At 41.6% G+C, this 27,982-nt stretch overlaps 1 protein-coding gene across 1 annotated transcript; it reads right to left on the minus strand.

Annotated features, from left to right (window-relative positions):
• Nucleotides 1-118: 118 nt before the first annotated feature.
• Nucleotides 119-27,903, minus strand: LOC115373095 (transmembrane protein 150A). The gene is made up of 8 exons (XM_030071345.1): nucleotides 27,579-27,903; nucleotides 26,594-26,856; nucleotides 21,448-21,495; nucleotides 20,586-20,672; nucleotides 17,219-17,286; nucleotides 9,213-9,340; nucleotides 4,549-4,726; nucleotides 119-3,911 (listed from the first exon to the last, which is right to left on the minus strand). Exons 2-8 carry the CDS (start codon nucleotides 26,656-26,658, stop codon nucleotides 3,655-3,657), a joined length of 831 nt encoding a protein of 276 aa, XP_029927205.1. The 5' UTR covers nucleotides 26,659-26,856; nucleotides 27,579-27,903; the 3' UTR covers nucleotides 119-3,654.
• Nucleotides 27,904-27,982: the final 79 nt, after the last annotated feature.

Genomic DNA, 27,982 nt, shown 5'->3' on the forward strand with positions numbered 1-27,982 from the left:
AAATTGTGGTCTGACTGTTTCCACCCCATGATTGATCTGTGTGATAAAACAAAGATTAAAAACACCATTTGGATGCAGCAATCAAGAGAATTATGTTGTTCAAAGGTTTGCGTTCTTTACATAGTTTTATTTGTTGAACATTAAGGCATATATACAATTATCTTTCATTAAAATAGAATTTACAACCTAAACCTCTTTGGTTTTTGTTATACAAAATAAGGCACAGGGGTATTTTTGCATTTCACTTGAGTATGACAGTTTAAGATAATAGATATTTGTGAGGTTTAGAGATCCCAGTTACTTTGTCAGGATGCTCTCATCAATTATCTACCAACAGCATGAGTAGGCTAGTTTTGCTTGCAGATATCCAACCACATCTGTGAGCAGCATAATCTCACAAGCTAGCTATACAGGAATGTTTACTGTCAGGCTCTATAGAATCAGCCATGTCAAAATGCAAAATCAACAGATGTGTAAAAGCAAGGTCCCAAAAATCAACACGTTATTACACATCAAATATACATAGTGTATTCCGAACATAAAACAAATTCCATACAAAACAATGAAAACAGAAGGCAGAAGCAAACAGACTTCATTCTGCTTTGAATCAAAGATTGCAGCTGGTGTTGTAACATATTCTCCTGAGTGCAAATATCGAACATAGATCAGTAAACAAGAAGAAAAAGATAGAAAGAGGGTCTTGGTATAAATGAAATGGCAGAGAGGCAGACATGAATTCAAGACATGGAGAGCAAGCTGGCAATTAAGTGTCTCAGGGGCAACACAATCTTTTTCCAAATTATTTGTGTAGCATGGCGGAAAAGGAAAATAAGACATTATGCATAGATCCTTAACATGCATAATGCATGAAGTAAAAGTAATAAGTGAAAATACTGAAATACAGTAAAATGAGTCTTGCTGGAACAATATGAATAGCACCACAATTTGGTTAACACTTAAAATGTAAAATGCATCAAACTACTCTAATCGTATTTTCATATCAATGCATAATATGAGGGTACAGTGTAGCCACAAGGCCATATTTTACTTTAAGGTGGTGCAAGGTGGAACACTCTAAAGATTTTAACCAGGAACACAGAGTGGGTTAGACTTGCCAGAGTTCAGCCAACTCTAACACTCGTACAAGTGTTTTTCTTTATTCAAGCTTTGTCATTAGCTTTTTGAAGTGACACTCATCAAAATTTGAAATAACGAATGGAACTGGCCTGCCTATAGGTTATGCAAGACTGCATATACAATTGTGTATAACTAGACCTGCTTTCAGCTTTACTACTACAGTGGTAACATTACAACTCAATGACTACAATACATACTCAGTATGCAATAAGCAATTCGACCAGTAGAGGGAGGTAGTGATCAATGCCTTGGTTAGTGTCATTTGACCCTCCGGGCACATCCCACAGTGTAACATGCATCAGCATTTCCAGTTAAGTCTTGTTGGGCTAACAGTAAATGAGAATAGTTCAGCTCCACTGTGGGGAACAGGAAAAAAAATAGGAGGGGATTTGCAAAATGGTAGAAATGACAAAACAAAGATGAAAAAGCTGGTGAAATGTAGACGCTTTCTACTATAGGCCTTATTCCCAGATCATCAAATTGGAGAGCTGAAGAACAGTCATCAGGCCACCCTGCCACAACAAATATAGGGGGGAAACCCTCTGTCTAGCCTTTGACTAGCTGTAGTATGAAGAAGTGTTACGGTGTGGAACGGTAACTGGCCAACTAACAAGATTACTACTGTTGTCCAGAGAGCTCAGAACATGCTCTGAATATTGTCTGATTAATCTAAGATCGCTCTGAGATGTTAAGAACATGCTAAATATGATGACAATTGAGAAAAAAAAATGAATGATGCCTCACCAAGAAACTGTAAACTGTGTTTACAAAGTCAATTCTTCAATCTCAAAATGTCAAGTCAGTGTAGGTATGAGAGGGATTTAACTATTTACTATTGATTTTTAACAGAAATACCACTATAGGTCTAATACTTGTTCACTGATATTTGGCACTGTAGTGCAGACATGGCTCTAGTTGAAGCTGTATAGACCTTCGTGCCACCTTCTCTCCCATTATCAGTGATGACGGACGTTGAGATTGGATGTCTGCATCCTATTGCTTTCATTTATCAAACTATATAATCAAAACCCATCTTAAGAAAAGCGGAGAGGGCCACGCCATTTGTGTTTTAGCACCGGTGTCTCAGGTGAGCAGAAATTTGGCACATACTGTAACATAGAGGCAGGGCAGTGGATCCCAAATGATGACGCCTTACTGAGTCTACATAACACATCCTTCCTTTTTTCTTGGTCCTGATGGACATTTTAAACAGCGGTTTGCATAACCCTGCCTAAGAGCAAGGGAAACTGAGCAGTGAAAGTAGGCAAACACAGAGCATATCCTTCCGATCTTTCTTGTTGGGACAGAACAAGATGTGAGCCTTCATCCAAAGATCTTGAAAACACTTGTGATTTCCTGTCATCAAACTCGATAAGCCCGGTGCTCTGGCTTGTATTAGCTAGCATGCATTTGGACTCTAGACTCTACTACATTTGTCATCTCTCCTCTTTTTTCTTTGGCAGAGAAAATCACACTAGAGGTTTGATTTTTGTTAGTGTATCGGTTCTGACATTCAGGAAGAAAAGCTGACATTGTTTCCAGACAGTCAGCATATTCAGTTTGGACTCATAAGGCACAATGACTACTCTGCTCGTAACTCCAGACAGAAAAATGTAAGGGCATGTTACTCAAAGCATCCAGACATGGACAGAAATGTATTTGGTTCCTGTACAGCCAGCAATGGATGGTTCCAAAGTAGTGATTCTTCAGTTTGAGTATTTTGAGGGAACCTTGAGCTGATGTTCAAATGTAAGGTTAGTGGCACAAGTCAGAAATGATTGCAGAATGCAGACATTTGTCCCGTTTTATCTCTAGTAAGTAAGTAAAACCTTCATATACTCACCAATAGAGAGACTGGCTGACTCTTTCATTGAATTGCATTCATCCATTCTCTTAAAAGGAGTAATCAAGCCCAAGGTCTGTCCTTGCTTCCATTTTAACACTCATACACCATCTCCTTTCTCTTGCTCCATTTTTCATCGCACTACCTTAATACAGCCTTAATCATTCTACCATTGTTCAGCTAGGCTGTCCAGCAGCCTGTACTCCTTTACCACGAGCTCGATCATAGTATGAAGACATCACGGCAATCACCTGAAGTAGAAATGGTTCAAGGCCGCTTCTTGTGGTCTCTAGGCAGGTTAGAGAACCTCAGCCCAAGGTACAGTACTTTTTTAAAATCTGATTGACAAAATCCCCCATTGCTGGTCACAGAGAGGGGGCTGAATGGGAAGAAGAGTTGGTTCCTCATGTGGCAATGTGCAAAATGCAAGCAGGGTCTGTGAGAATACAAGGCTTTGATATAGGTACAATACAAGCCTGTGCTCACAGCTCCATACCCCTGGGCCAAGTTGAAATAGTAGAATCCCCTCTGCCTAGTAAGGCTACTGTACTGGCATAGTTGACTTAAGTCCCTCATACTGGTGCAGTTGGAAATGAATAATTAAACTCATTCCACAACCCAAGTTTGATAAGAGTACACAAGCCAGCTCTGTGGCCTCATGTTCTGCCTTAGGGCTACAGCATGGACATGTTTTCAGGGGGGTGTGGGTGTGGGTGCAGGTTAGGCCCTCCCAGTGCCTCCATCTTATGTTCTCTCCCAGCAGGGCCCAGAGCACCTCCTCGAGCCAGTACCATCATGGTATCTCCAGACATGCTGGAAAACTCAAAGGCGAATGTCCCATAGAACAGCATGACAATGACACAGAACACCCACTCAAAGATGGCTGACGCGTGCTGCAGGGTGAAGCTCTCCTGAACGAAGAATACACCACCTGTAGATAAGGTTAAGGACAACAACAAATCTTGACAGCCTTGACAGCCTTCACCTGTTGCTCTTTTCTCTTCCTGTTAATCCCGCACTCTGCAACAATGTTTCCTTTACATTTACTGTATTTACATGCATCTTAATGATCGGATTATGCATCCCTGTGTGGCACTTATCCGATTTCTCAAGTGCCATATAAAGGAGAAAGCTGGTTTCCATAATCGGGGAAAGGGATTAAGAGCAATCAGCATAAGGCAGCTAGATTTCTCCTGGGGAAAACTGATTATTGTGCCTCTGTATACTGGATAGAGAAAAAAAGAAAACGGACACAATATACAGTGTATTACACTGGAAAGAGTAAAAACTACATCCTCTACATGGTCACTGAAGAATGCCTCACAACTTTATGTCAGAGTTACATCTGCTGAAATTGTAAGGAAACAAAATACTTATCTGCCACCCTGTTGCAGAAATCAAAACAAGCAAACCTGGTTTTTAGAAGCACACTGACCATTACATGCACTTTTACAAGATAATCCACAAGATGCCCTGTTCCTCACCATCTCTCAGGCAGCACTACACACTACCCTCGAGCATTTTAAGGTCTTGAGGCCTGGCCATCAGTTAGCGGCTGGAAAGGATACTGAGCACCAAGGCTACGAAGGCCAGCAGGGTCATGGCCAGCCGGAGGTGGGCCACGCTGTATTCCCCCTGTGTCTTAGCCAGGCGGTAAGTAAGTGCCGACTGCAAGCACACAAACAGCATGCTGGTGGGGAAGGCAACACCTGCTCCGACATAGTGGAGGACTTTGGCATTATCCACCTGTCACATAAAGAGCAAGAAAATAATGGTCAAAAGGAGAGTTCTTGGGAGAAAGACGGTTTTATTAAATGAACACTAAGGTAAATGTCAAAGGAAGAAAAACAACACATGGGAGCTAATTTTTATGCATGGATAGAATTAGGAAGCACAAGCAAAACAAACGGGCAGCAGGCAGTTTGGATAATAAAATACTAGAAAAAATGGATTGTCTAGACAATTGTGGATGAAGAACAAGTGAGGTAAGGTATTTTTACTTTCAATTTTCAGTGATCTGCAAGGAGGTGACAAATATGACAATCTGATAATGGAAAGAGAAATCTGATCCCCCTGTGGAAGAATCAAATTTAATTGAAGGTGTGAATGTAATCCAGTTCCAAGATCCCTGTTAAAGCCAGAAGCAGAGGGCCATGTAGAAATGGTCAGGAGGGGGCAGCATTAGTCAGGTGCTATAACATGATGCTTGTCTGAGATGATTTTTGTTTCAGGGAAGTCTCTTTGGATCCTCTGTGCCCTCTTTTAGAATACAGTTGGAGAAAAAGACATGCAAAAGAGAGTGTGATATGTAGATAATGACAGCGCAGCAACCAAACAGTATGCCTTCTTTTGGCTGCTGGTCACAAGCACTGTTAAGAAACAATACACAAAAGAGCTGCACAGGAGCATGTGACTCTAGCCCCTGCTGCAGGATCTGAACTCACCCCCACTCAGCTCAGACGCACTGATCAGGCCTGATAAGAGACTCAGTGGGGCATTAACTGAGGAAAGGGGTCTACACAGGGGAGCAGGGGCTTGGACTAAGCTAACAATAAGGCACATCTCCACAGAGGACTAGACTAATTTAGACAGAGAGATGACAAGACATGCTTTTCTTAGCTATTGCTAACTGGTGAAATCCCTGGACTGGGGATAACAGTGTCCCTATGCTCCCCATAATTCTAAAAGACAATTAGAGCAATAGCATAGAAGTTATTTAGCTTTGCCTTAGTTTGGCTTCTAAGCCATTTGTCCATTGACCCAGCTAGTACATTCTGAACATTCTTGTGCAGTAGGCTAATCCTTGAAGTGACCAAATAAGCTTTCTAGGCAACTCAATATGAAAAAAAGCATTCAGCACAATGAGTCTTTTCTTTGATCTCCTTGAAGCAATGGAAAACTAAGTTGGAGGTGAAGATGAGAGAGAAATCAAGACGAGGGTTTGCACAATTATCAGGTTTCCCTTTTGCGTCAAAATGGGAATTCTTTTAGTCCCGTACTTTCTAAAGTTTCCCTTACAAAATCCAATTTCTTCCATTCTGGTACTTCTCCATGTAGCTTTGTTATTTTGGAACTGTAGGGGCTAATTACAGTAGCACTGCCAAGTGTTTCTCAGTAATACAAAAAAACACAACATTCACATGTTCTGTTCTCCTTACACCTTGCTGCATTAACTAATGTTTTATCCAGGCACTGTCCACACCATTCTCTATGCATGTGCATGTATTTGTGTGAGAGACATAAGGGGAAGAGGCATGGCATCTAATTTAAGACTAACAAATTTCAGATGATGCATGTGCATCCACTGCATACTCTGTATGCATTGATTGCACAAAGAAAGTGAATTAATTTTTCCCCCTAAATGTTTAGGCCAGATTGTAGACAGAATGCAGCGTTACAGAGGAAATTATCTGCATGTGCAGGATCAAGCCCAAACAAGATCCAACTTTCTAACAAAATCAGTTTCATTATTTCAAAGTGAACCTAATGAGAGAGAATGAAACTTAATTGGCTTCCAATTGTTGACAACACACCTGCTGTATCCAATGCCTGTCAAAATCTTTATAAGGCACTCATCACTACAAGCCACTTCAATCCGCTCCAAATGCACATTTGGCTTGGGATGGTATGCCTTACCTGCATAGACAGGAAGTGCACTAGATTATCTCTTTAAAGTGACAAACACAAACACCTGTTCTCAACACCTCCACATGTTTACACATGCAAAGCGTGAGCACACACACACACACACACACACACACACACACACACACACACACACACACACACACACACACACATCTACTCAGCAGACCAGTTTACTTTCATCTTTTCTTTCCTTTCATCTCTTCCCTCTCTCTCCCATCTTGACAGCTGTTCTGGTTCCCTCCCTCTTTCTCCCCTTGCAGGCTCCATCTCAAGGAAAACTGTTGTCAGTGATGTTCTACTCACAACATCCACCCTCATCTATTTATTTCCTTCTCTGCCCAAATCATCACGCTGCCTCAAGAAAATCTCCAGTGGCCACACCGCAGCTGTCCAGCCAAGGCCTTACATAACACACAGCTCCAAACTGGAGTGGTTTCCACTGCTGGCTATGTTATTGCGGTGCTAATGTGTTGTGTTTGTGATGCTATCTCTCTCTGTCTTTGATCTGCGAGGGTCAGCAGAGTTTGGCGCTGTTAGTGTGCTGGCCCTTGCTCTGATACTGACTTTGTATGACAAGTGGGGGTGACTGCTTATGTCTGCTGTTTCCATATGTCTTTGAACCTATAGCCTTTAAATAACTGGTGTAGAATATGCTGCATTATGCACCGGGTAAGTGGGTCTGCATTCTATTCTGCAGCGATATTTCTATTCTATCCATATGGCTGTCACAGTTCATTCACTATCAATGACATTCACTATTTGCATCCCAGTGGATGGGAGCCTGTGATTGGTTATAGCTGGGGCCCGGCAGTACACACAACCAGACTTGAGCAGCTCCTCTCCACGCATGGCCAGACATGATGACTCACTTCCCCCAGCTCTTCCCGTAAAATTCTTTCCAGCTCTCCAGAACTGAGGCCCGGAGAAGAAGCACAGAGGATGTTGAAGGGGACAATTATAATTCAGTCATTTCCTGCTCTTGCTTTCCTAGTCACACTGCCATTGCACTATCCTGTAAGATGGTTCTGTATGCCATGTCTGCAACAAAAGACAACCTTTTGTTAAGTAATGAAGTAGATCCCGCCTGCCTCCACCACACCTGAGATACACACTCAACACCTTTGTAATGCAGCATCTTCTCCTCTCTTCTGCTCATTTATTTTATCACTTTGCTTCACAGACAGGCAACACTGTGGATGATGTACAATATATGGCTGGATAATCTAACAGGGCAGAGGCAACATCTAGACACAGTCAGCCGTCATTTCCTCTATATAGCTAAATCACTCTGTAATGATGAATTCACGGCAGGAAATACCCAAGTAGCAAAAGCAGGCAGCATATTGCTTGCTATTGAAAAAGGATGTTTAACATACCTAAGCATCAAATTTATCAAAAGCTACTAAAACATTTCAAATTGTCAGATTGCTACAGAGGACTCTTAGGTATTTTAATACATTACAGACAGTTTCATGGTGGAAAACCTGAAAGTGATTATAATGAAATGGCATGCACAGATGCTACAGTTAGGGACAGATTATTCCAGCTCATAATGAAACATACTATCATTCAAAACAGAAACTTTTTTATCACAGCATATTTTCTAAAGCTAGTATCAACAGTTGAAAGCCAAACAATACAGAAATAAACTTCCCAGCATTAGTGAAGGAGAATTACATATTTTCAAAGATAATGGCATAGCTCAGATAATCAACACTGTCTGTTTATCTGTGTTCCTCTAACTCCGCATTTCAGCAGCAACCCAAACATAGTTTCGTTAATGCTGCCCGTAAATGCTCTCCCCCTCTCGTCTCTCTCTCAAACACACACCAACACACACAGAGTCTAGGCGCCTGGCCAATGTTCCAAATATTTAAACTTATAGAAACCCTTTCCAAAAATCCAAATATCTACAAGGAAGGAATTCAGGTGTGGATGCTTCACTTGCTTCTGAGGCTTTAACACTAAAATGGCAGGAGGAACAGAGCAGAACCGTGTCTGCGACGGCTGAACAGGCTTTTACAAATCTTAACGTAGATCTGCTGTGGATTAGAGGAGACAGCACCCTGTAGGCCCTCTGCATGTCTGTGTGTGTTTGTGTGTATGTGTGTGTGTGTGTGTGTGTGACAGAGAGAGAGAGAGAGAGAGAGAGAGAGAGAGAGAGAGAGAGAGAGAGGGAGAGAGAGAGAGAGAGAGAGAGAAACAGAGACAAGGAGGGGTTAGATAAAGATTAATGGATAAAGCGGAAGAGGGAGGAAATCCTGAATATTTCTGAAAAATGCTGAAATTTTACAGTGAAAGAATGTTTTGTTTTTGTGGAAATAACTGGGTGACGCATTGCTGCCTACTGGTTTTGTTAATGAATGTTGCTTGCAGTCCTTCTTTGCTTCTTCAAGCATGTCCTCACTAACATACTCACTCTCATACACATAATAATTAGGGCAAATTTTATTTTTTTTATTTGCTATTTTTTCATCTGCTATTCTCCACCTTGTGTCTTCACTTGTCATTTAGATTCTGTTTTCCACTGCATTTATGTCTTTTTTATGTCAAAAAATTAAAGTTAGAATTGAGCTCACCATACCTGGAAATTTCCCACCATGATGAGTCCAGCTGCACAGATCCAGCCCGTGGAGAGACTCGCTGTATTCAGAACACAGTTCTGGTGCTTCTCAATGACGTGGGCATAGCGCAGCAGCACAATCACCATCACTACAGGAAAGAGAGAGAGAGATGGAGAGAGATAGGCACATGGAGACACACAGAAGAAGGGTGGGTTACTGGTAATTCTCACAAATGTTGAGAACATCAAAAGCACATTTAAACTATTGCAGCAGGAGGAGAGTCCTGAGAGAAATGGAGGACGGGAAAGACAGGAATAGAGGTTTTTCAGTCATGTGTTTTAAGAGACATAAACTCAGTGTTGTTCTGCCATCTTGGCAGTCAATTGAAATAACTGCACTCTCACTAAGAAAAACACAGTCAGGATTTAGTATCTTTTTCGACCAGTGTCTCTGTGTTAGATGAGGTGAAACAGCTCAATGAAGATCTGACTGCCATTTATTTGATGAAGATAGATATTATCAGTCTGTCTGATCCATTTCAGCTGCTGTTCACCAGCCGAGCTCACTGCTCTACCAACACTATGTCCAGTGATATCTACAACAACCAGACTGATTCTCCATATCTGTACACAAAGAATGACTGAAAGGCGATCTGGATTTACAGTGGTTTGGTATAGGATATACCCAAGATCACCTCTTTCTGACACACAGAAACAGGTGCATATGTGTGTTTGTTCTAGGTAACATCACTAATGCCATACCAAAAGCCTTGCAGCTTTCTTCTTTTCTTTTCTCAAACATGTTTTCAGTCATTCCCATCTTCTTAATCGTATATTCTGCAATTTCTATTGAAAAGGGTAATAACTTACTAATGAAGAGTAGTAGAAGTTCTGTACCCATCCTTAGTAGGCTGCTAGCCTGTCATTAAAATCACCCGAGGATCATGAAATAAGTCAAACAATTTCCTGTGTTCAGGAGTAATTTAGAGAATTTTCCATTTGGACAAAGTTTGATAGCATTTACAGCTAAAGCCAAATCTTTTTTTCTTGGACACTAAAAAATCCAGCAGAGGTTTACTCTGAGGCTGCAGGTCTTGGAATTGTGCTATCTTACCTAGAACAAACACAGAAACACACACACACACACACACACACACACACACACACACACACACACACACACACACACGCGCGCGCGCACACACACCTATTGTACTCATCTTTGCTGTAAGAAAGACGCAATCTTTGTTGGTTACCACCCATACCAAATCACTATCTTAACCCAACAAGCCTTGCAGTCACTCTTGGTTTACAGAGGCAGAGAGTTAATCTGGTCGTTGCAGATATCACTGGACAAAGTGTAGAGCAGTGATGGGCAGAGCGCCGGGCAAACCAAACAGACTAAATGACGACTGTTACGGATCAGACAGACTGATAACCATGTCATTTAGTACATCAAACAGTCACACAGGTCCATGGCATGATCAAAAGCAATTTTAACATAATAAGGCAAAAATCAATCGCCAAAATTTCAGTCGGACCACTATGTCACACTGTGAAGCTGTCAAAGTTTGACCGGCGCTATGGTCGCTATGACAGTGATTTGAAATGTCAGCTGAAAAACCTCTATAGATTTTTTTTTTTTTAAGAAAAGGCTTTAGGGTCATTATTTTGCAAAGGTACCAAGTACACTCTGGTTATTTCAGAATGCCTGGGCTCAGCTGAATACATGAGCTCCCACATCTCATCTCGCCAAAAAACACAGACCTTTCCTGGAAGCCCTGGAATTGCTGGAAATTATGTTTCCCTGCTGAAGAAGCGGGAATGTGAGAGGCGGGAAACTGAGGGGAGGGGAGAAATTTACATGAGAGGGTGGATGGTCTCAGACTTATACAAAATTAAAATGCTGAGGGAAAAGGGAGTACAGCAGATGGGACAGATGACTGATACTGGACTAATGGGCTGTGACTGGGGGTATTGTTGCTGCTTTGGGGGGCTGACTGATGTGTGGCGATCCCTGCCTAGTTTTTCTTTGTTTGCTCCTCATGGCTGATGCTTAACAAAGGTTGACCAGGCTTGGTGAAAACAGGACAGAAGGAGGGAGGGGTTAAGAGAGGGAGAGGGGACAAGGAGCCTCTCATGTTCTGACCTGAAGCCTTTACATACTGCCTCAGAAGCTCAACTGTTGTCTTAGGTCTGTCACCACCTCTGCGTAAAGGACAGGAACAAAGAGGGCAAAGGCTTCCACATGAAAATGGAAACACTGGATAGACAGAGTAAAGAGAGAACTCAGTGCAGAAGTCCTGACAATGAAATGCCTTGTCTCCTCCAGTCAGGGTTTACATATGTCATAGCCGGTCTGGCTCAAAACCAACAGCACCACTGTCTTTACAACCAGTCACATTTCACAACCTGGCTAGACCTGGCCAAAGCTGGCCATCAACTCCAATATAAAGGATTCATTGTTATTCATTCATTCCATTACTCAATCTTTCCCGTACTCAGATATGTTCTGTGCAGTCGTGATCAGTATTTAATTATCTCTTTCACAACATAAGTGAAAGAGAACAATAATGCCACTGCCAAGTGTCTTTGTTTTGTTGGTCTTCATTTCTATTGTTGAAATGAAATGTAGAGGCAATGTTTATCAAACGTGCTAGTTGCTTTCAGACACTTCTCCATTTGGAGTTATATTATTCCTCAGCAAGCTCCAACCAAGTCGAATGGTGCTAACAGGGACGAGGCAAAACAGAAATTGGTTGAAAAAACATTAAAAGCTATGAAATAAACAAGACAATAATATACAGCTACAATTCCAATCCAGTGTTCCTGCTCGTCTGTATATCCTCCTCTTTCCTCAAAAGTGTGTGAATGTGTATGTGTGTGTGAGTGTGAGCAAAAAGGTTTGTGAACATCTGTGAGTGATTGTTTATATGTGTTTGGGTTTAAATCAAGTATGTGAGTGTGTTTGTGCGTGTGTGTGTGTGTATATGTTTATGTATGTGTGCTGAATATGCATATATGTTAACGACCGTATGTGTGAGCTGCATGTCTATCTTGTTCCCAAAGCACAAAAAATCATTTTGGAGCAGTGATTTGGGTTTGTAGCATGGAAAAACAAACATCAGTGTCTCCAGGCTTGGAAACAGCCTTGTCTTTTTTTTTTTTTTTTTTTAACATATTCCGTTTTAAAATGGAGAACATTTTGCTAAGGGGAGAGGAAAGCTAATTGAAGTTTACTGCATTACATTATGATTCTGTCTCCGCACTGCAGACTGGCTGGCTGTGGATCTGCCCCCATTCAATAAAATGACTTTCATTATCATTACAAATGGACATGCTTGTGCTTGCTGGTCTTAACCAGTTACCCTAAAATGATGAATCACAGGCCTGCAGGTCAACGACAATTCCCCACCTATTTTTCCTCACTGGCAACATTTATTCAATGTTTGTCTTTTATGTTGTTTACAATAATGGGACACCGAGGTAACAGGCTGATTTTGTGCATACTAATCCCATTGTATATTGCTAAGGCTGCATGTCATGCTGAGGGGCTCCAGCAGCTCAAAGCTTTAGTGTCTGATAAATAAGCAGCATCACTGACCTCCAGCTGGCCTCAGAAGGTCAGGGCAGGCTGGTGTCTGACAGCTCAACAATGGGAATAGGTTTATAAAAATACCCAATGCTAATATACCCAGCCCTGTCCTAGCCCTTGTCTTCTTCCACATAGCCGCCTTCCCCAGGTCCAGCCCTTTCTCTGAACTCAGGAAGCTCAGCGGAGGAAACGGAGTGCTGGCTCACTACCAGAGCCAGATATTCTGCACCAGTATTAGTCTTCTGTGGAAGACACACCGTACCAAACACACACACATGCTTTTATGTGTCCTCACAGACATGGACGCACATATCAGTGCTAGCAGACACATTCACCCACACAGACACACAGACAGACAAGTCAGACATCAGTCACACCACACATCAGAATTAAATAAACCCTGCCGTTCCCACAAGGGGATATATTTCAATCCAAACACCCCACCACATTCTCTCCCACCGGAGGTATGCAGAGAGAGAACACTTGCATTGTCTTTGTAACTGTGTGTGTGTATGTGTGTGTGTGTGTGTGTGTGTGTGTGAAAGGGATGAAAATGAGAAGAAAAACTGTGAAGCAATGTACAATTCAGTGAGTGCATATGAACCCAAATGGGACTGAACCCCATAGTTTAGTGTAGCAGGCACAATCTACAAAGTGAGCCATAAATCAATAGGCTAAAAAGCTAAGCACCGATTTCTTACAACAGGCTGTTGTACAGCTACATGCCATGTCAGCTTAGCCTACTTTTCAGGGCTACAACGACTAGCCTAATCTAACAAATGCTGCAAGCAACTAAAAGCACAACTGTTAAGAGAGAGCCCCTTTACATCTGACAGTGATATGAATCTGAGTGATAAGATGCTGAACAAAATACAATAAATAAATAAAATAAAATAAAAACACAAAAAACAGTTGGCCAAGTGTAACTGCAATGCGTTTCAAACCCACATGTAGCAACTTCATTCTACTATCACCACTATTAGCCTACTACTGCAAATAACTAAACATGCGTTGTTGGTGAATAACAGAAGGGAGAGTATAGACTTATCCCCAAAACAACCTGAATCCCTCAGACTATGTCCTGAAACTAGTTCAGTGGTTTGGCCAACCAGTGAGGGACGATATTAAGAATGACTACCCCTGGTAACTAGATCATTCAATTCCTCCTAATCTATCCCTATTTGATTTAATTTCATTCTCACAGCCAGGGCCTGCACCAGTGGTGGCCATCAGCGAGATTTCCTAAGCCTGAATCAAGTTTCACTGGAACACAACCCGACGTCACACTACAGTGATCAATCATATAAGCTGGCAATCAGACTGAATAGGCAGGCAGCAGACAGATGGGCCATGCAGTGACATGCCCATACCTCCACCTCCGTCACCAGATTGCCTGAGTCTATCTGCTGCCTAATCCTCAACCTATCACTTCTGAGATGACAATAAAAATGATCCACCCAAGAAATGCATGAAATTCAAACAGATAAACGGCAACTTGGACGTTAACATCCTTGTCAATGATAGTTTTGAATGAAGAACATGATGAAGTGTTTACTGTTAGGGCTAGAGATTTGCAAGAGGAAAAAAAATAAGATGTTAATGTCTATACTGCAGATGTATTTTAATGTTATATCTAAATGTAATCCAGTGACGTCTTATCCAGACACAATCTGGATATGAGATTTCTAGGTGTGAAGGGAGCCAGACGCACATTTCTGTAAAAGCACCTGGCGCCAACCTGTCCCCCTAATGTTAACCTGAACATTTTGGAAGCCATGTTGATAATGTGAACTGCTTTCTGACATTTCTGAGTCAGCATGACAGTGTTGCCGTAGTTGCTCCAACATCAACAAACTCCCGCCAGGAGGAAGGTGGATTCTGGAACCTGCATGCATGCACAGCAGCACACACCTACACACAAAGAACAGGTTTTTGGATTCAGCTGTCCAAAAACCTGTTCTTTGTGTGTTTGTGAATAGTTATTGTAGTATGTAATTGATTTATTTGAAAACCACAGATCCTGATTTACAAGGAAGAAAGGAGAAGGAAAATTATCTAGCATTTACTGAAAACTGAAAGTAAAATTAAAATAGAATTACACTGAGAATTTAACATACTCAAAATCATGTGAATTGAGTCAGACATTAATTGTTATCATTTTTTTGAGATGAAAACAGTTTTTGGAGTCTCAGTTCTTGCGCCACAAAGAATCCTGAAATAGCATGCTTTAAGCTCGGCTTAAACCACAAGATGCTACATTTCTTGGCTGCTGCATTGTTTGTCCGCTCCATTTCAGTCTCTGTGTCCATTTGGCAGTCTTTATCTCTCTCTCTCTGTCTCTCACTCTTTCGTACATACATATGCACACAAGACAGACAAGGTGACACACTGACGCCGTTTTTCCATACACATGTGCTGGCCTGGCTCTACTCAGTTAAACCCGCCAGGTGGGCCCAGGACATCTGGGATTTGCATTTCTATTACAAAAGGGCCGCTTGAAGGTGTGTCTTTAACTAATGGCAAAGCTCTTAGTTAATGACACACAGTATTCACAACACACAATATTCTCATGCACAATATTTGTGTAACTAAGAGATTTGTTTAAAAAAATATTTTTTCTGCATTTAAATTATCAACTACAGCACAACTAATCACTATAATGACTTCTGGGTCATAAGCAGCGCTGTCTCAGAGATGTTCAGTTTCTCTCTGACCAGTGAATGCTGACAAAGCCCTCTCACATCGCTATAGTCCACTTGAAGATGGGTCCAGCGCACTTTGGCCCTATTCTGGAGATGGTACATCTTGGCATGGCTCAGTACAACTTGGTATGCTTAAACTGGTAATGGAAATGCAAATCAGCGCTGCACAGTTCAACAGTGCCAATGGAAAAACAGCCTGAGGTTCAGGGGTCATGGTTAGCTAACAGTGCTGGTCAAACATTCAGACTTTAATTGCTGCCCGGACAGAGTTCACACTCCACGGCAATAGTCTGGTTCCTGCCGAGGTTTCCCACACACACACCATGCATGAAAACTGTCTCTGTCAACACATTTACACACACAAAGGCTCTACCACTCTCTTCACAGGTAGACACGACAACAGCAATACCCTATATCTCACATGAATCTGAGATGACTCAGCATGTAAAAAACTGATCAAACTGCACAACGAAGGCCTGAATGATAGATACTCAACTGGATGGGGAACATGGGGGCTCATGTGTCTATTTAACATGGTAATCTATGAGGGCTGACGCCTTATCATAGATCTGTCCCCTGCCTCCCTCCTAGATGTCTCATGATGTACCAGTCCAGAGTCAGTTAGACAGGCAGGCTTTAAATAGCTGCAAGCGGCATGTAGCCTCTCTGAAAAAAAAAAAAAAGAAAAACAGGGCAAGGACATCTCTCCCTCTCTAGTCACATATTCTCTCTCTCTTCTCTCTCTCCTCTTTCTCTTCTCTCTCTCTCTTCTCTCTCTCTCTCCCCTTTCTCTCCTCTTTCTCTTCTCTCTCTCTCATTTCTCTCTCCTCTCTCTCTCTCTCCTCTCTCTTTCCTTTCTCTTCTCTCTCTCTCTCTCTCTCTCTCTCTCTTCTTTCTCTCTCTCTCTCTCTCCCCTCTCTCTCAACATGTCTAAGTCACAGCTGGGAAACATTAACTAGAGCATGCTACTCAGAAACCACTCACTAACGCAGAAAAGCAAGTGTAGACTCACAAAAGCACATGTGGACTTGCACATGAAAGTTCACTCATTAAGCTTGTATCAGACAGATTTTTCTTGTGCATTTCAAAAGTGTTTGTTCACTGTGTTTGTGTATCCACGAACATTTGCTTGTAATGACTGTATTTGAACCATTCAAGGGAAATTTGTGATGTAAGTTACCACATACAGGGGTTTCCCTGACTAGCTTTACATGGGGATGGGGGGTGGAAGCCTTTGAAAGCATTTTTCTGTCTGTGAGTGACAAAACTGATGCAATGCTGAAACCATAACAAAAGCAAATATATTTAAGTTTTATCAGAAAACCTATATACAGCAGACAGGCTGCCTTATTTGCAGAGAAGCCCATGAAATATGACTGGCTGGCTAAAAAATGGCAGCATGATTCTCAGAACAATCACTTCCTGTCTGATGCAGGAAAAGGCCACTTGAAAGACAATATCATGCAACTGTTTTACAAACTTTGGCAAATAATGTCAAATGAAAATGCTGCCGACTACAAAGGAAATGGGCTCATTCTGTTGATGTATGCAGTTTCATTTGTTACACTCTAATATATATCAATATGTGAAAATGAAAGTGATGCCCCTGATTTACTGACTTATGTCAGTGTTTCTAAGTTAATGTGGATCACAGAGACCGGGTGATACACAACAGTGAATCTGTGTGTGTGCATGTGTGTGTGTTTTATGTGCACATGTGCATGTCTTACCCATAAACGAACCCATGCTGCAGATAAGGCTGAAGAAGCAGCTCTCAGGGGGAAGGGTCCCACATTTACTAAGGAGAGAGAAACAGAAAACATCAAATAAAATCGACCTGCACAACAGACGGGACAACTGTGCTTTGATTGCTTCCCCATCATTCTACAGGCACAGTAGGGATCACCGTTTGCAGGTGTGTGTACTTTGAAACATTTCATCTGGTCTCATGTGTGCACATGCAACAGCAGCAGAGGTTCAGTCTGAGCGTTTGACCTTTCACCCACTGCACACTGCCTGTGTTGTAGGAATGGGAAATGTTTGTAGGAGGGGAGAGCAGCAGAGACAATCAGCCAACACACACTGTCTGCTCCGGCCCTGGTTCCTGCTGCCACAAAGCCTTCTCAGCTGACTGGAGTCTCTCTCTCTCTTTCTCTCTCTCTCTCTCTCTCTCTCTCACACACACACACACACACACACACACACACACACACACAGAGCGAGAGAGAGAGGGAGAGAGAGAGAGTGCATACAAGCAGGACAAACTACAGTAGACTAATTCTCAAATACACAGTTTGCACAGTTTTCCAAAGTAGTCATAGTCTTGGTATTTTGATTAAAGTTTTCTTAAACTTTAGTCAGACTTTAGTCAGACTTTAGTTATGTCATAATGATTTGTTTTACTCAATACCTCACTAACTAATATGGCATAAGATTTTAATCAACAAAGCTAGTATGGGTACAGTCAACTAAATCTTGCAGCAGCTTTTTAACTACAGGGTAGAAACAATATCACTTCTACATCAGACTCGAACATCTGATTCCAATTCAACTGTTGATCTGTTTCAGTGCACAAAACAGAGCTGAGAGCAGTTTTGGGGGGGAATGCTGTCATGCTCTGTGCATTAATTCTTCTCTGAGTCTGGATTATAGGAAACCACAATAAGACTGTATTTTTGTTCACCAAAATGTTTGTGATTTGGTAACATGAATTGGGTTGTTTCTCAATACAATTTTTGCTTAATATACAGTACAGGCCAAAAGTTTGGACACACCTTCTCATTCAATGCATTTTCTTTATTTTCATGACTATTTACATTGTAGATTCTCACTGAAGGAATCAAAACTATGAATGAACACATGTGGAGTCATGTACTTAACAAAAAAAGGTGAAATAACTGAAAACATGTTTTATATTCTAGTTTCTTCAAAATAGCCACCCTTTGCTCTGATTACTGCTTTGCACACTCTTGGCATTCTCTTGATGAGCTTCAAGAGGTAGTCACCTGAAATGGTTTTCACTTCACAGGTGTGCCTTATCAGGGTTAATTAGTGGAATTTCTTGCTTTATCAATGGGGTTGGGACCATCAGTTGTGTTGTGCAGAAGTCAGGTTACTACACAGCCGACAGCCCTATTGGACAACTGTTAAAATTCATATTATGGCAAGAACCAATCAGCTAACTAAAGAAAAACGAGTGGCCATCATTACTTTAAGAAATGAAGGTGAGTCAGTCCGGAAAATTGCAAAAACTTTAAATGTGTCCCCAAGTGGAGTCGCAAAAACCATCAAACGCTACAACGAAACTGGCACACATGAGGACCGACCCAGGAAAGGAAGACCAAGAGTCACCTCTGCTTCTGAGGACAAGTTCATCCGAGTCACCAGCCTCAGAAATCGCAAGTTAACAGCAGCTCAGATCAGAGACCAGATAAATGCCACACAGAGTTCTAGCAGCAGACCCATCTCTAGAACAACTGTTAAGAGGAGACTGTGCGAATCAGGCCCTCATGGTCAAATAGCTGCATAGCAGAAGAGATTTGTTTGGGCCAAGAAACACAAGGAATGGACATTAGACCAGTGGAAATCTGTGCTTTGGTCTGATGAGTCCAAATTTGAGATCTTTGGTTCTACCCGCCGTGTCTTTGTGAGACGCAGAAAAGGTGAACGGATGGATTCCACATGCCTGGTTCCCACCGTGAAGCATGGAGGAGGAGGTGTGATGGTGTGGGGGTGTTTTGCTGGTGACACTGCTGGGGATTTATTCAAAATTGAAGGCACACTGAACCAGCATGGCTACCACAGCATCCTGCAGCGACATGCCATCCCATCCGGTTTGCGTTTAGTTGGACGATCATTTATTTTTCAACAGGACAATGACCCCAAACACACCTCCAGGCTGTGTAAGGGCTATTTGACCAAGAAGGAGAGTGATGGAGTGCTGCGGCAGATGACCTGGCCTCCACAGTCACCAGACCTGAACCCAATCGAGATGGTTTGGGGTGAGCTGGACCGCAGAGTGAAGGGAAAGGGGCCAACAAGTGCTAAACACCTCTGGGAACTCCTTCAAGACTGTTGGAAAACCATTTCAGGTGACTACCTCTTGAAGCTCATTGACAGAATGCCAAGAGTGTGCAGAGCAGTAATCAGAGCAAAGGGTGGCTATTTTGAAGAAACTAGAATATAAAACATGTTTTCAGTTATTTCACCTTTTTTTGTTAAGTACATAACTCCACATGTGTTCATTCATAGTTTTGATTCCTTCAGTTAGAATCTACAATGTAAATAGTCATGAAAATAAAGAAAACGCATTGAATGAGAAGGTGTGTCCAAACTTTTGGCCTGTACTGTATATGTTTTTCCCATAATGATAAAAAAAAAATAGATTTTCATTATAGTCACAGTGCTTTAAATGCTTTGTCATCTTTGACACTGTGACTGTGACCTGGCCACAGACATCAATTCATAAGTGCATGCAGTGCACACACAGAAAACAACGCCTGAACCCATACCAACCCAGTGGTGATGGCTCTCGTTAAAATGCAGCAATCAGTTATCGTGTAAGATGTTCAAAAAGCTTATGTTGACGTTCTTTCAATCTTTCATATAAACCAAAGTATTTATACTCACTAACTACTCTTTGATGTTCAAAGCTCAACGGCCAAAAAATAACAAAGAAGTGGGAGGCTCTTGATTTCTTACCAGATGTAGGCTGACTCCTCTTTTCTGTGGAATTCCTGTGTCTGTTTGTGTGTGTGTGTGTGTGTGTGTGTGTGTGTGTGTGTGTGTGTGTGTGTGTGTGTGTGTGTGTGTGTGCTTGTGTGTGTATGCTTGGGCAAGTGCAGACCTATGCTTTGCTTTTCAACCTACTGCCACGGTGGCAGACAGGATCTTTCAGCCGCAAGTTATTTTCAGAACACACACACACTCAGGGGAACTGTCTCCTTCAAGCTCATTTGTGTTCTGTGGCCAACGTGGCGACAGGGGTCATGAAAAACAAAGACACTGATGTTCCTGTTTTTAAATCACCAGAAAGAGACACAGAGACAGAGAGAGACACAGAGGCAGGGGTGGGTTGCAGGTGGGGATCTCACTGACCTGATGAGAGGTACATTGTCCAGGGTGCAGCACAATGTTGGCCCACTCTGCAAATAAAGCTCCTCTTCACATGACTGGTTGTATAACCTGGAACACCGTACACATGTGGTCAACAAAACAGCTGGATGTTAACAATATAGTCCTTAAACTTACCTCTACAACTAAAGCCAAACTACAACAGTTATGCTGTGGATGCACCAGTCACATATCAATACTAGTAAGAAAAATCCACAACAACTAATGGCTGTAAATTAACTTAAAAAAAACCTTTACCTTATTTCTTATCATATATTACTAAAATAAGCGTAAACATTTTTTAATTTGTGAAACAGTCAGTCTCTGCAACCTCTAGGGCCATTTCCAAGCCTGTAAACAGTAATTATAATTTGCAGCTCAAGTGTCCTCACATGTTGAAGGGGTTGCAACCAGGCATTCTTTTCTTTTTAGGGCTGGTGAGCAGAGACTCAAACTGCAGGTCTACTGGTACTGATTAACCCCCATTTTCTCCAAAACAAACCCAGGGTCCAGAGGACTGGTCAGTCACTAACAGAGAGCTTGAATTCAGAATAATAACAAACATAGGATCTGTGTTATATGAGTGGGATTACTGCTGTTTATTCTGTCGGTTAATGTGAGCTCTGATTTGTGTCCCTTTGGGCCCTCTGGGAGATGACAAACCAGGAAACAGTCCTGCTAGCTAATCACATTCTGCAGAGAGTTGGGATGGGGAAGACACAAATAATGAACCACATAGACTGCCAGTTGTGATTTTTTTTTTTTTTTTTTTTTTAGATCATATAGTGATTATTTGATTTGATTGTTACATGATTAAACTAAATACAGTATAGATTCAGTCACATACCAGTTATCCACAGGGCAGACATGCTGGTTGTACAGGGCCATGGCATACCTGAAAGAGAAAAAGTATGCTTAGAAAAAGAGAAAACGTGACTGTTTTGCAACACTGTGAACTTGTGGAGCATGTTAAGTAGACTACCAGTATGACAGTATGACAACTCATGCAACATCACTGGCATCACTGTAGACCTTCACCTCTGCAACAGAATCCAACTGGATAAATTAAATGCTGTCAGGTTGACCTGCTTGACCAGTAGACTTGCACTTGATTGTTTTTCTTGTATGACAAGGACACCTGACCCCTGTCCATGTCTGATCGCCTGATACCTAAGTCAAAGGACCGCAGAGAAAGAGATTGGCCTGTGTCACCTTGACTGGACTATCGCTGAAAAACCAACAGTAGTGTTTATTCTGTCAGGTCATTGACCAGCCAGATCCACAAAGAAGCCAATGACCTTTAGATCAATAGATAGAAACAGTATTTTGTGTGATATTTAAACAGTCAACATGCTCTGGATAACCTTCATCAGTGTCAGGTGAATTTCTGACATTAAGGAATATGATAACACAATTCAAAATGGTCATGATGATATTTGGTGAGTCAGAGAGTTCAAAGTAGATCTGCACAACTATAGTTACAATGATACTTGCTATTATTTTAGCGGATTCTGTTATCATTGTTATTTTGTCCGACACTGTTATCATTTGTATGAAATAATTTGGAAAGACAATTAGGGAAACTCACTGTGTAATGTTTATGTTTGTGTAGCAGGCAGAGGATTAGGATGGGATGCAGCCCAGATGCAGTGCTCTTGGCCTTTTATGCACTCATCACAATGGATTTTGTGCTGATTGTTAAGGTGTTTCGTTAGATGTCCTATCACTCTGAAGTGCAGCAACAGCTCCAGTATTAGTGCTTATTAGGCATTGCCTGGGAAAATGCTTCCAAATGACAAACCGTCCCTTTTCAGCTATTAAATTCATCCTGAGGTCACACTAGGCGGGCAAGTTTGCCTCTTTATCATACACAGCTTCTTCCATTCTTACCTGAAATTCGGGGTAATCTGTCAGCTCACTGTTCATTAAATGAGGCTCGAGCACTAGGCTGCTCTTTTTTATCCCCCAGCAACATACACAGCTCAACTATTTAAGCTTTCCCCACATACACTATAGTCACATGGAACAGCAGATGGCAATGATGAGATTAATTTGCTGTGTATTCAGTACATTACTTGGTAGTGTTGCCGGTGTTCTGAATTAACTGATATTAAATCAAACATGTGCAGTTTATGCTCAGATCTCTGAGTATTAATCATGAAACCTAAGGACATGATTACATGATTAATTGCGCAGCCCTACTTGAAGGTCGACATGTCAGAGGGGCAAAGGAAAGGTAACTGGAAATACTGCAAGGGTGGTTATCATCCCTTTATTATCACCACACACTAATGAACGAACATAAATATTTCCAACTGTCAAGAGAGAGAAAGAGGGAGATTTTTTGTTCTGATATGTGGCATCAGTCCTAGGTCAGTACGAGGCTAAACAGCAATTACAACTGTTTCCAAGACTGGCAGTATCCTAATTGCAAACCACAGTCGTGTGCACTCACACATAAATAGGTTAGTACAAAGCTGCCCCCTAAAGCATACACACACCTGCCTTTTGAGGGAGAACACATCTGCACTCATGAGGACACACACAGTAGACACTCTACCACCATAGAGACACAAAAACAGACACGGGAGAGACATATGCACACATGAACATACACACACTTACTTGTAAAGACACAGATACATAAATACAGTCACACAGATCAGCTGAGCCCCGCTTCTCTTTTTCACAGTAAGGTATTTCATTTGAGCGAATTTAAACCATGAATAATGTGGTATACAAAGAGCCATATAATTCAGTGGGTGATGCACAGACACAAATAAAAGTAGATATCAGGAAGATGCCATGCTAAAATAAAATACACAAAAATCTGATACCAAGATCCAAAAAAAAAAAAAAAAATTAAAACAGAGGAATTTAATTTTCTGGTTTCTGTTTCTATACTAGAATTTAGCTATAACATATAATTTGAGTCTACGTGTATGATATTATTATATAATCACTTTTGTGCTACTACATCAAACTTTACTCTAAACCTAGTCCACAAAGGAAGTTCTGTGGCATCACAACATTCAGAATTCAGCTTGTTGTATTACTGCAGACTGAGGGAGAATAAAACACCCAAATCTATGTATGTAAAAGCTGAATCTATGTGTGTGTTCCAATGAAATTTAAAACTAATCTCGTATTGCTATAAGACTGAGTGTCAAAGCTTAGGCGAAGGGAAGTTTGAATCTTAAGTAACAGTTTGGTCATAGTCTTTTCCAGGTAATGTAATTAGTAAAACACATGCCTTTGGCAGTTTTATGGTACAGAGGAAAAGTACTGCATAAGAGCTTGACAGCATAGTGAAATGTGTTACCGTTGTATTTGAAACCCACAACTGTCAGTTTTAGGTGAATCACCATGCGTAAGCCATATAAACCAGACATCAGACATGTTGGTATACAGGGCTGCTCTTGCATAATGCAAGGTGGAAATCCACTGTTGTGAGTGGGAGATGGCTGTCAGGTAGGAGCCTGCCAGAGCTGAGGCCTCAAACCACTGCCTGAACAAAAACATTATCAAAAAGGTTGACAAAAAAGACCAACTGAGTTTATTATGGAAAAAGGAAACCAAACAGAGGCTATATTCAGCTGAACTTGTCCAACTTTTCCGGGTTTTTTTTAGAGCCATGTTTTATGCAATTTGGTCAGTTCTCAAAATTAAACTACGGCAGTACAGTTCCAACACATTTCTAAATGAAGCACTCTCTTCTAGCTTTATGTAGAGCTAAACCAGCACACTCTATGCTTGGACACGGATGAATAATAATAGGTTTGTTTACATAATTGGGCCTCTACCAAAGCTCAGCTGTGGTGAGCTATAATTGCATGCCTGGGAGCAATATATAGGAGGAACAGACTGGGTTTTCTTATTTAAGACTGAACATGGGACATTTATGAAAAATTATCAGGGACATGTTTATTACATACATATCCAAAACAACACATTAAAAGAAACCACAGGAAAGGGTGTGGTGCATAAAACCTATAATCTCCAAAAAGTAATCTATCAGGACTTGCTGATAGATTTCCTACCATCCTGTTTCTCATGAGCAAAGATATATCAACCTAAAGCAATACATGGGCTTACATACTATGTTAAAAGTGAATAGTAAAACATAGGCTACTGCTCACGGATATTTCAACCCTACACTGCAAGTTTCAAAAAACATTATGAACTCATGAAGGTCAGTGGAAGGATGTATGCCAAGCTCTTGGGTGGACTCAACCCTTCCTATGGCTCCACACGGTCCTTTCGTATGCTGGGCAGGGCTAGCAGAAGCCTTGTGAAAGTCCTGAATAAGCACTCCACTACCCCATCCCAATATTTACCCAACTCCCACCCAGTCGGTCGCAGTGGAAGGCGGGGGGAGTTATGCAACAAACCATGTCTTTAGGCATTCCGCCTGTGGAAAAAGACCCTTGACTGCACTTAGAAACAAGGCGCCCTTGTGAAGCTAGTGGGAAGGAAATAGGTGTGTGAGGGATCTTACAGCAAATAGTAGCCTTGGTACTAAGATCAGCTTTCCACCTAAAAATACAGTGGCAACCAAAACTAAAGATAAATGTGCCACTATCTTTGCCTCCAAAGGCAATATGACAACATTCACCTGCATCTTTATCTCCTCCTCCTATAAGCCAGTTCCAAGATAAACCTCTCTGCCCTTCTTCCCTGCAGTGCCCTGTACACCTGAATACACACTGCATGTTGGACTGTTAAGCAGACTGTAAATGTCACCAAACTCAAAGAAATGCTAATCAATTCACAGGTTTTCCACTTGCGTGTCTGAATAGCCTCCTTAACCCTCATGCAAAACATAATAAATATAGCACATATCCTAGATTAAAACAAACAAAAAATAAATAAATAAAAGCATGACACTGTCAGTTTATGTGTAATCAGGCCATCGGTCACTCCCGTTGTGGTTTACATTTCTCTTCCCAGAGTAATCACACAGCCGAGAGAAGAGCTGTAAACTTCCACATACAGTAACCAGGTGAGACTGTTTCTCTCCCTTACATCCATACTGTATTCCTGACAGTTAACCTATGAACTACCTTGAGGAGCGATTATCTAATAGCCTTCCTGGAGAGAGCTAATCCACATGCAATTGCCATGGTTCCTAGGAATTCAGAGTAAATATGCAGTGCTGCTCTCCTGCAGGCGTTTTCTCCCAAGACTGAGTTATGAAGACGTTTCAGCTTCAAGGAAAACAACAGAACTGCGGTTTGTTCAACTATAGTTTGCGTCAATACTAACATTCGCATTCAGTTTGTATTGAAACTTCTTGCACATTTAGCTATTGCTGAATAATCACAGGCATGTATTTCTGGAGGATTTAGCAGTCAGCTGACTGCCCTACCTGGCAACCCATTAGACAGTATTTAAAAAAAAACAAAAAAAACAGGTATCCTGTGCCAAAGCAGCGATGAAGAAAAAATGCATTGCTAAAATTTTAGACATAACTAAAGCCTGCCTATTATTTAGGATGATGTATGTATGTAGTTTGGGAATGAATGTTAAATGTTTAAGCTGATAAGATTAGCAGTGCATCATAAGACAAAAGAGGCTGAGGTGTTTCACAAGTAGTATTTAAAGAGGTTGTAAAAACAATGGTATAGTGTATCGTGTATAGTGTAATAGCTTGAACAATGTCCTAACAATATGCTTAAGGACCAAAGAAGGTGAATACATGGGCCTGAATATTTGTATGGTCACATCATAGGCAGAAAGATACTTGCCTCTGCATGAAGGAATTTTAATGATAATGGAGCATCACAATATGGCAATTCCAAGACTATCTCACAGCAGCATGACACCAAACTGAAAGAGCTTTGATGTTTGGATAGACAATACAGTTTCACATCTGACTTGCTGTGTTTATAGAAGAAGAGGAACTACACATTCTATGATTTAAAGCTTTCAACATAAATGCATAAATTGAATTTCATGTTATATTACTACCGGAAATGAGAGGTGACACTTACACAACCCATATCCCAGTGATGGTCAGAGCTGGGAGGCTGACAGGCAGTATCATCCACAGAGACATCTCCAACCACCCCTGTGGTCAACCTCTCCCCTGGCACCAGGAACAGCCCCTTTCTTCTTTTTTCTCTTTGGCCAGCCAAGCACTCTCTGCTCAAGTACTAGCATTTAACTGCAGGTGACTGACATCTGAATTTCCACTGAGTTTGCCTGGTATCCTGGCAGAACGGATGGCAGGTACAACACAGATATGTGCTTTTAGCTGCAAGAGAGAAAAGAAATTTGGTCAGAATCATCCGCCTACTTACCAGTGAGAAATCACAGAAGAAACCACAGCCACCACCACCACCACCATCATCATCATCATCATCACCACGCCTTACCAGGTTGTCATCCCGCGTTAGACTATTTGATAATCAGTAATGTCTGCGTTTGGTGGTGTCCTGTGTGACTCAGCGGGTAAAACCATTACTGTCCTGTCTGATGCCTTGAGCAAAAGTGTCCCTTAACGCTAAGTAAGGTCCACTCTGCCAGGCTTATGCTATCATTTGGGCACACTGACACAAAGAGGAGATGCTAGCTGACATCTGTTATAAATAACTTTATCTATGTCTGTCAGTAGGTTGGCACACAAGGCCAGGGATGAGCTGGCCTGGGGGGTAAAACCCAGCTGGACTCAGTTTAGTGGGTTAACCTTACCCATCTTCTTACGCCACATCTTAGTAATGACAATATGTCTGGTTTCTTTTCGGTACAGTGTCTTTTAAAGAGCAAAACAAATTTTTCACGCAAGTTTACATGGCTAAAACATGGCTAGTCAGTCACATTTTCTTCAGACTGGGTATGCCTTTTGAGGACCGCTCACAGGTTGCCCACCTTTTTCATTACACAGCACAACATCTATAACGTTGCCAACCGCTGCTAATGTTTAAAATACAAACAAAAGCAAATCACATTAATCACCAACACATATTGTTAGCTTACCCTCTCCGTGGCCGAGGTGACTGATGACAAGTTTTTTCGGTAACTTGATGTTAATCCACGGACGCCTCCGACACACACCTCCCGGCGGTGGCCCGAAACGATCACCTCCACGCGGCTCCGGCGGGGGAAAACTGTGTTGTTGTGTCGGGAGACAGCGAGGTATACTTTATTTTTTTTTTTTTTTATCTCTAAGTAAAACTAATTGAAATCCAGTGCGGCCGTTATTAGCTCTGAATCGGCCTGGGAACGCTCGCTCTCCCAGTCAAGTCTGTCTCGTGCAGTGCTGCATTGTTACTCCATCACCGCCACGAGCTCGTCCAGCTGTTAAATTCAACTCCGCCCCGAGCCAGCCAGTGTGTGTGTGTGTGTGTGTGTGTGTGTGTGTGTGTGTGTGTGTGTGTGTG

This window comes from Myripristis murdjan, chromosome 15 (assembly GCF_902150065.1).
Source record: "Myripristis murdjan chromosome 15, fMyrMur1.1, whole genome shotgun sequence".
In the NCBI taxonomy this organism is placed as follows: domain Eukaryota; kingdom Metazoa; phylum Chordata; class Actinopteri; order Holocentriformes; family Holocentridae; genus Myripristis; species Myripristis murdjan.

What these genes read in the sequence shown, in the direction of transcription:
- LOC115373095 (XM_030071345.1), bottom strand. Translation starts at nt 26,658, where the DNA reads ATGTCTCTGTGGATGATACTGCCTGTCAGCCTCCCAGCTCTGACCATC. An exon ending in GACAATGTACCTCTCATCAG is followed by an intron (nt 17,287 to 20,585) that starts GTCAGTGAGATC and finishes CTCTCTCCTTAG; the next exon opens with TAAATGTGGGACCCTTCCCC. An exon ending in CAGCATGGGTTCGTTTATGG is followed by an intron (nt 9,341 to 17,218) that starts GTAAGACATGCA and finishes TCTTTCCTGTAG; the next exon opens with TGATGGTGATTGTGCTGCTG.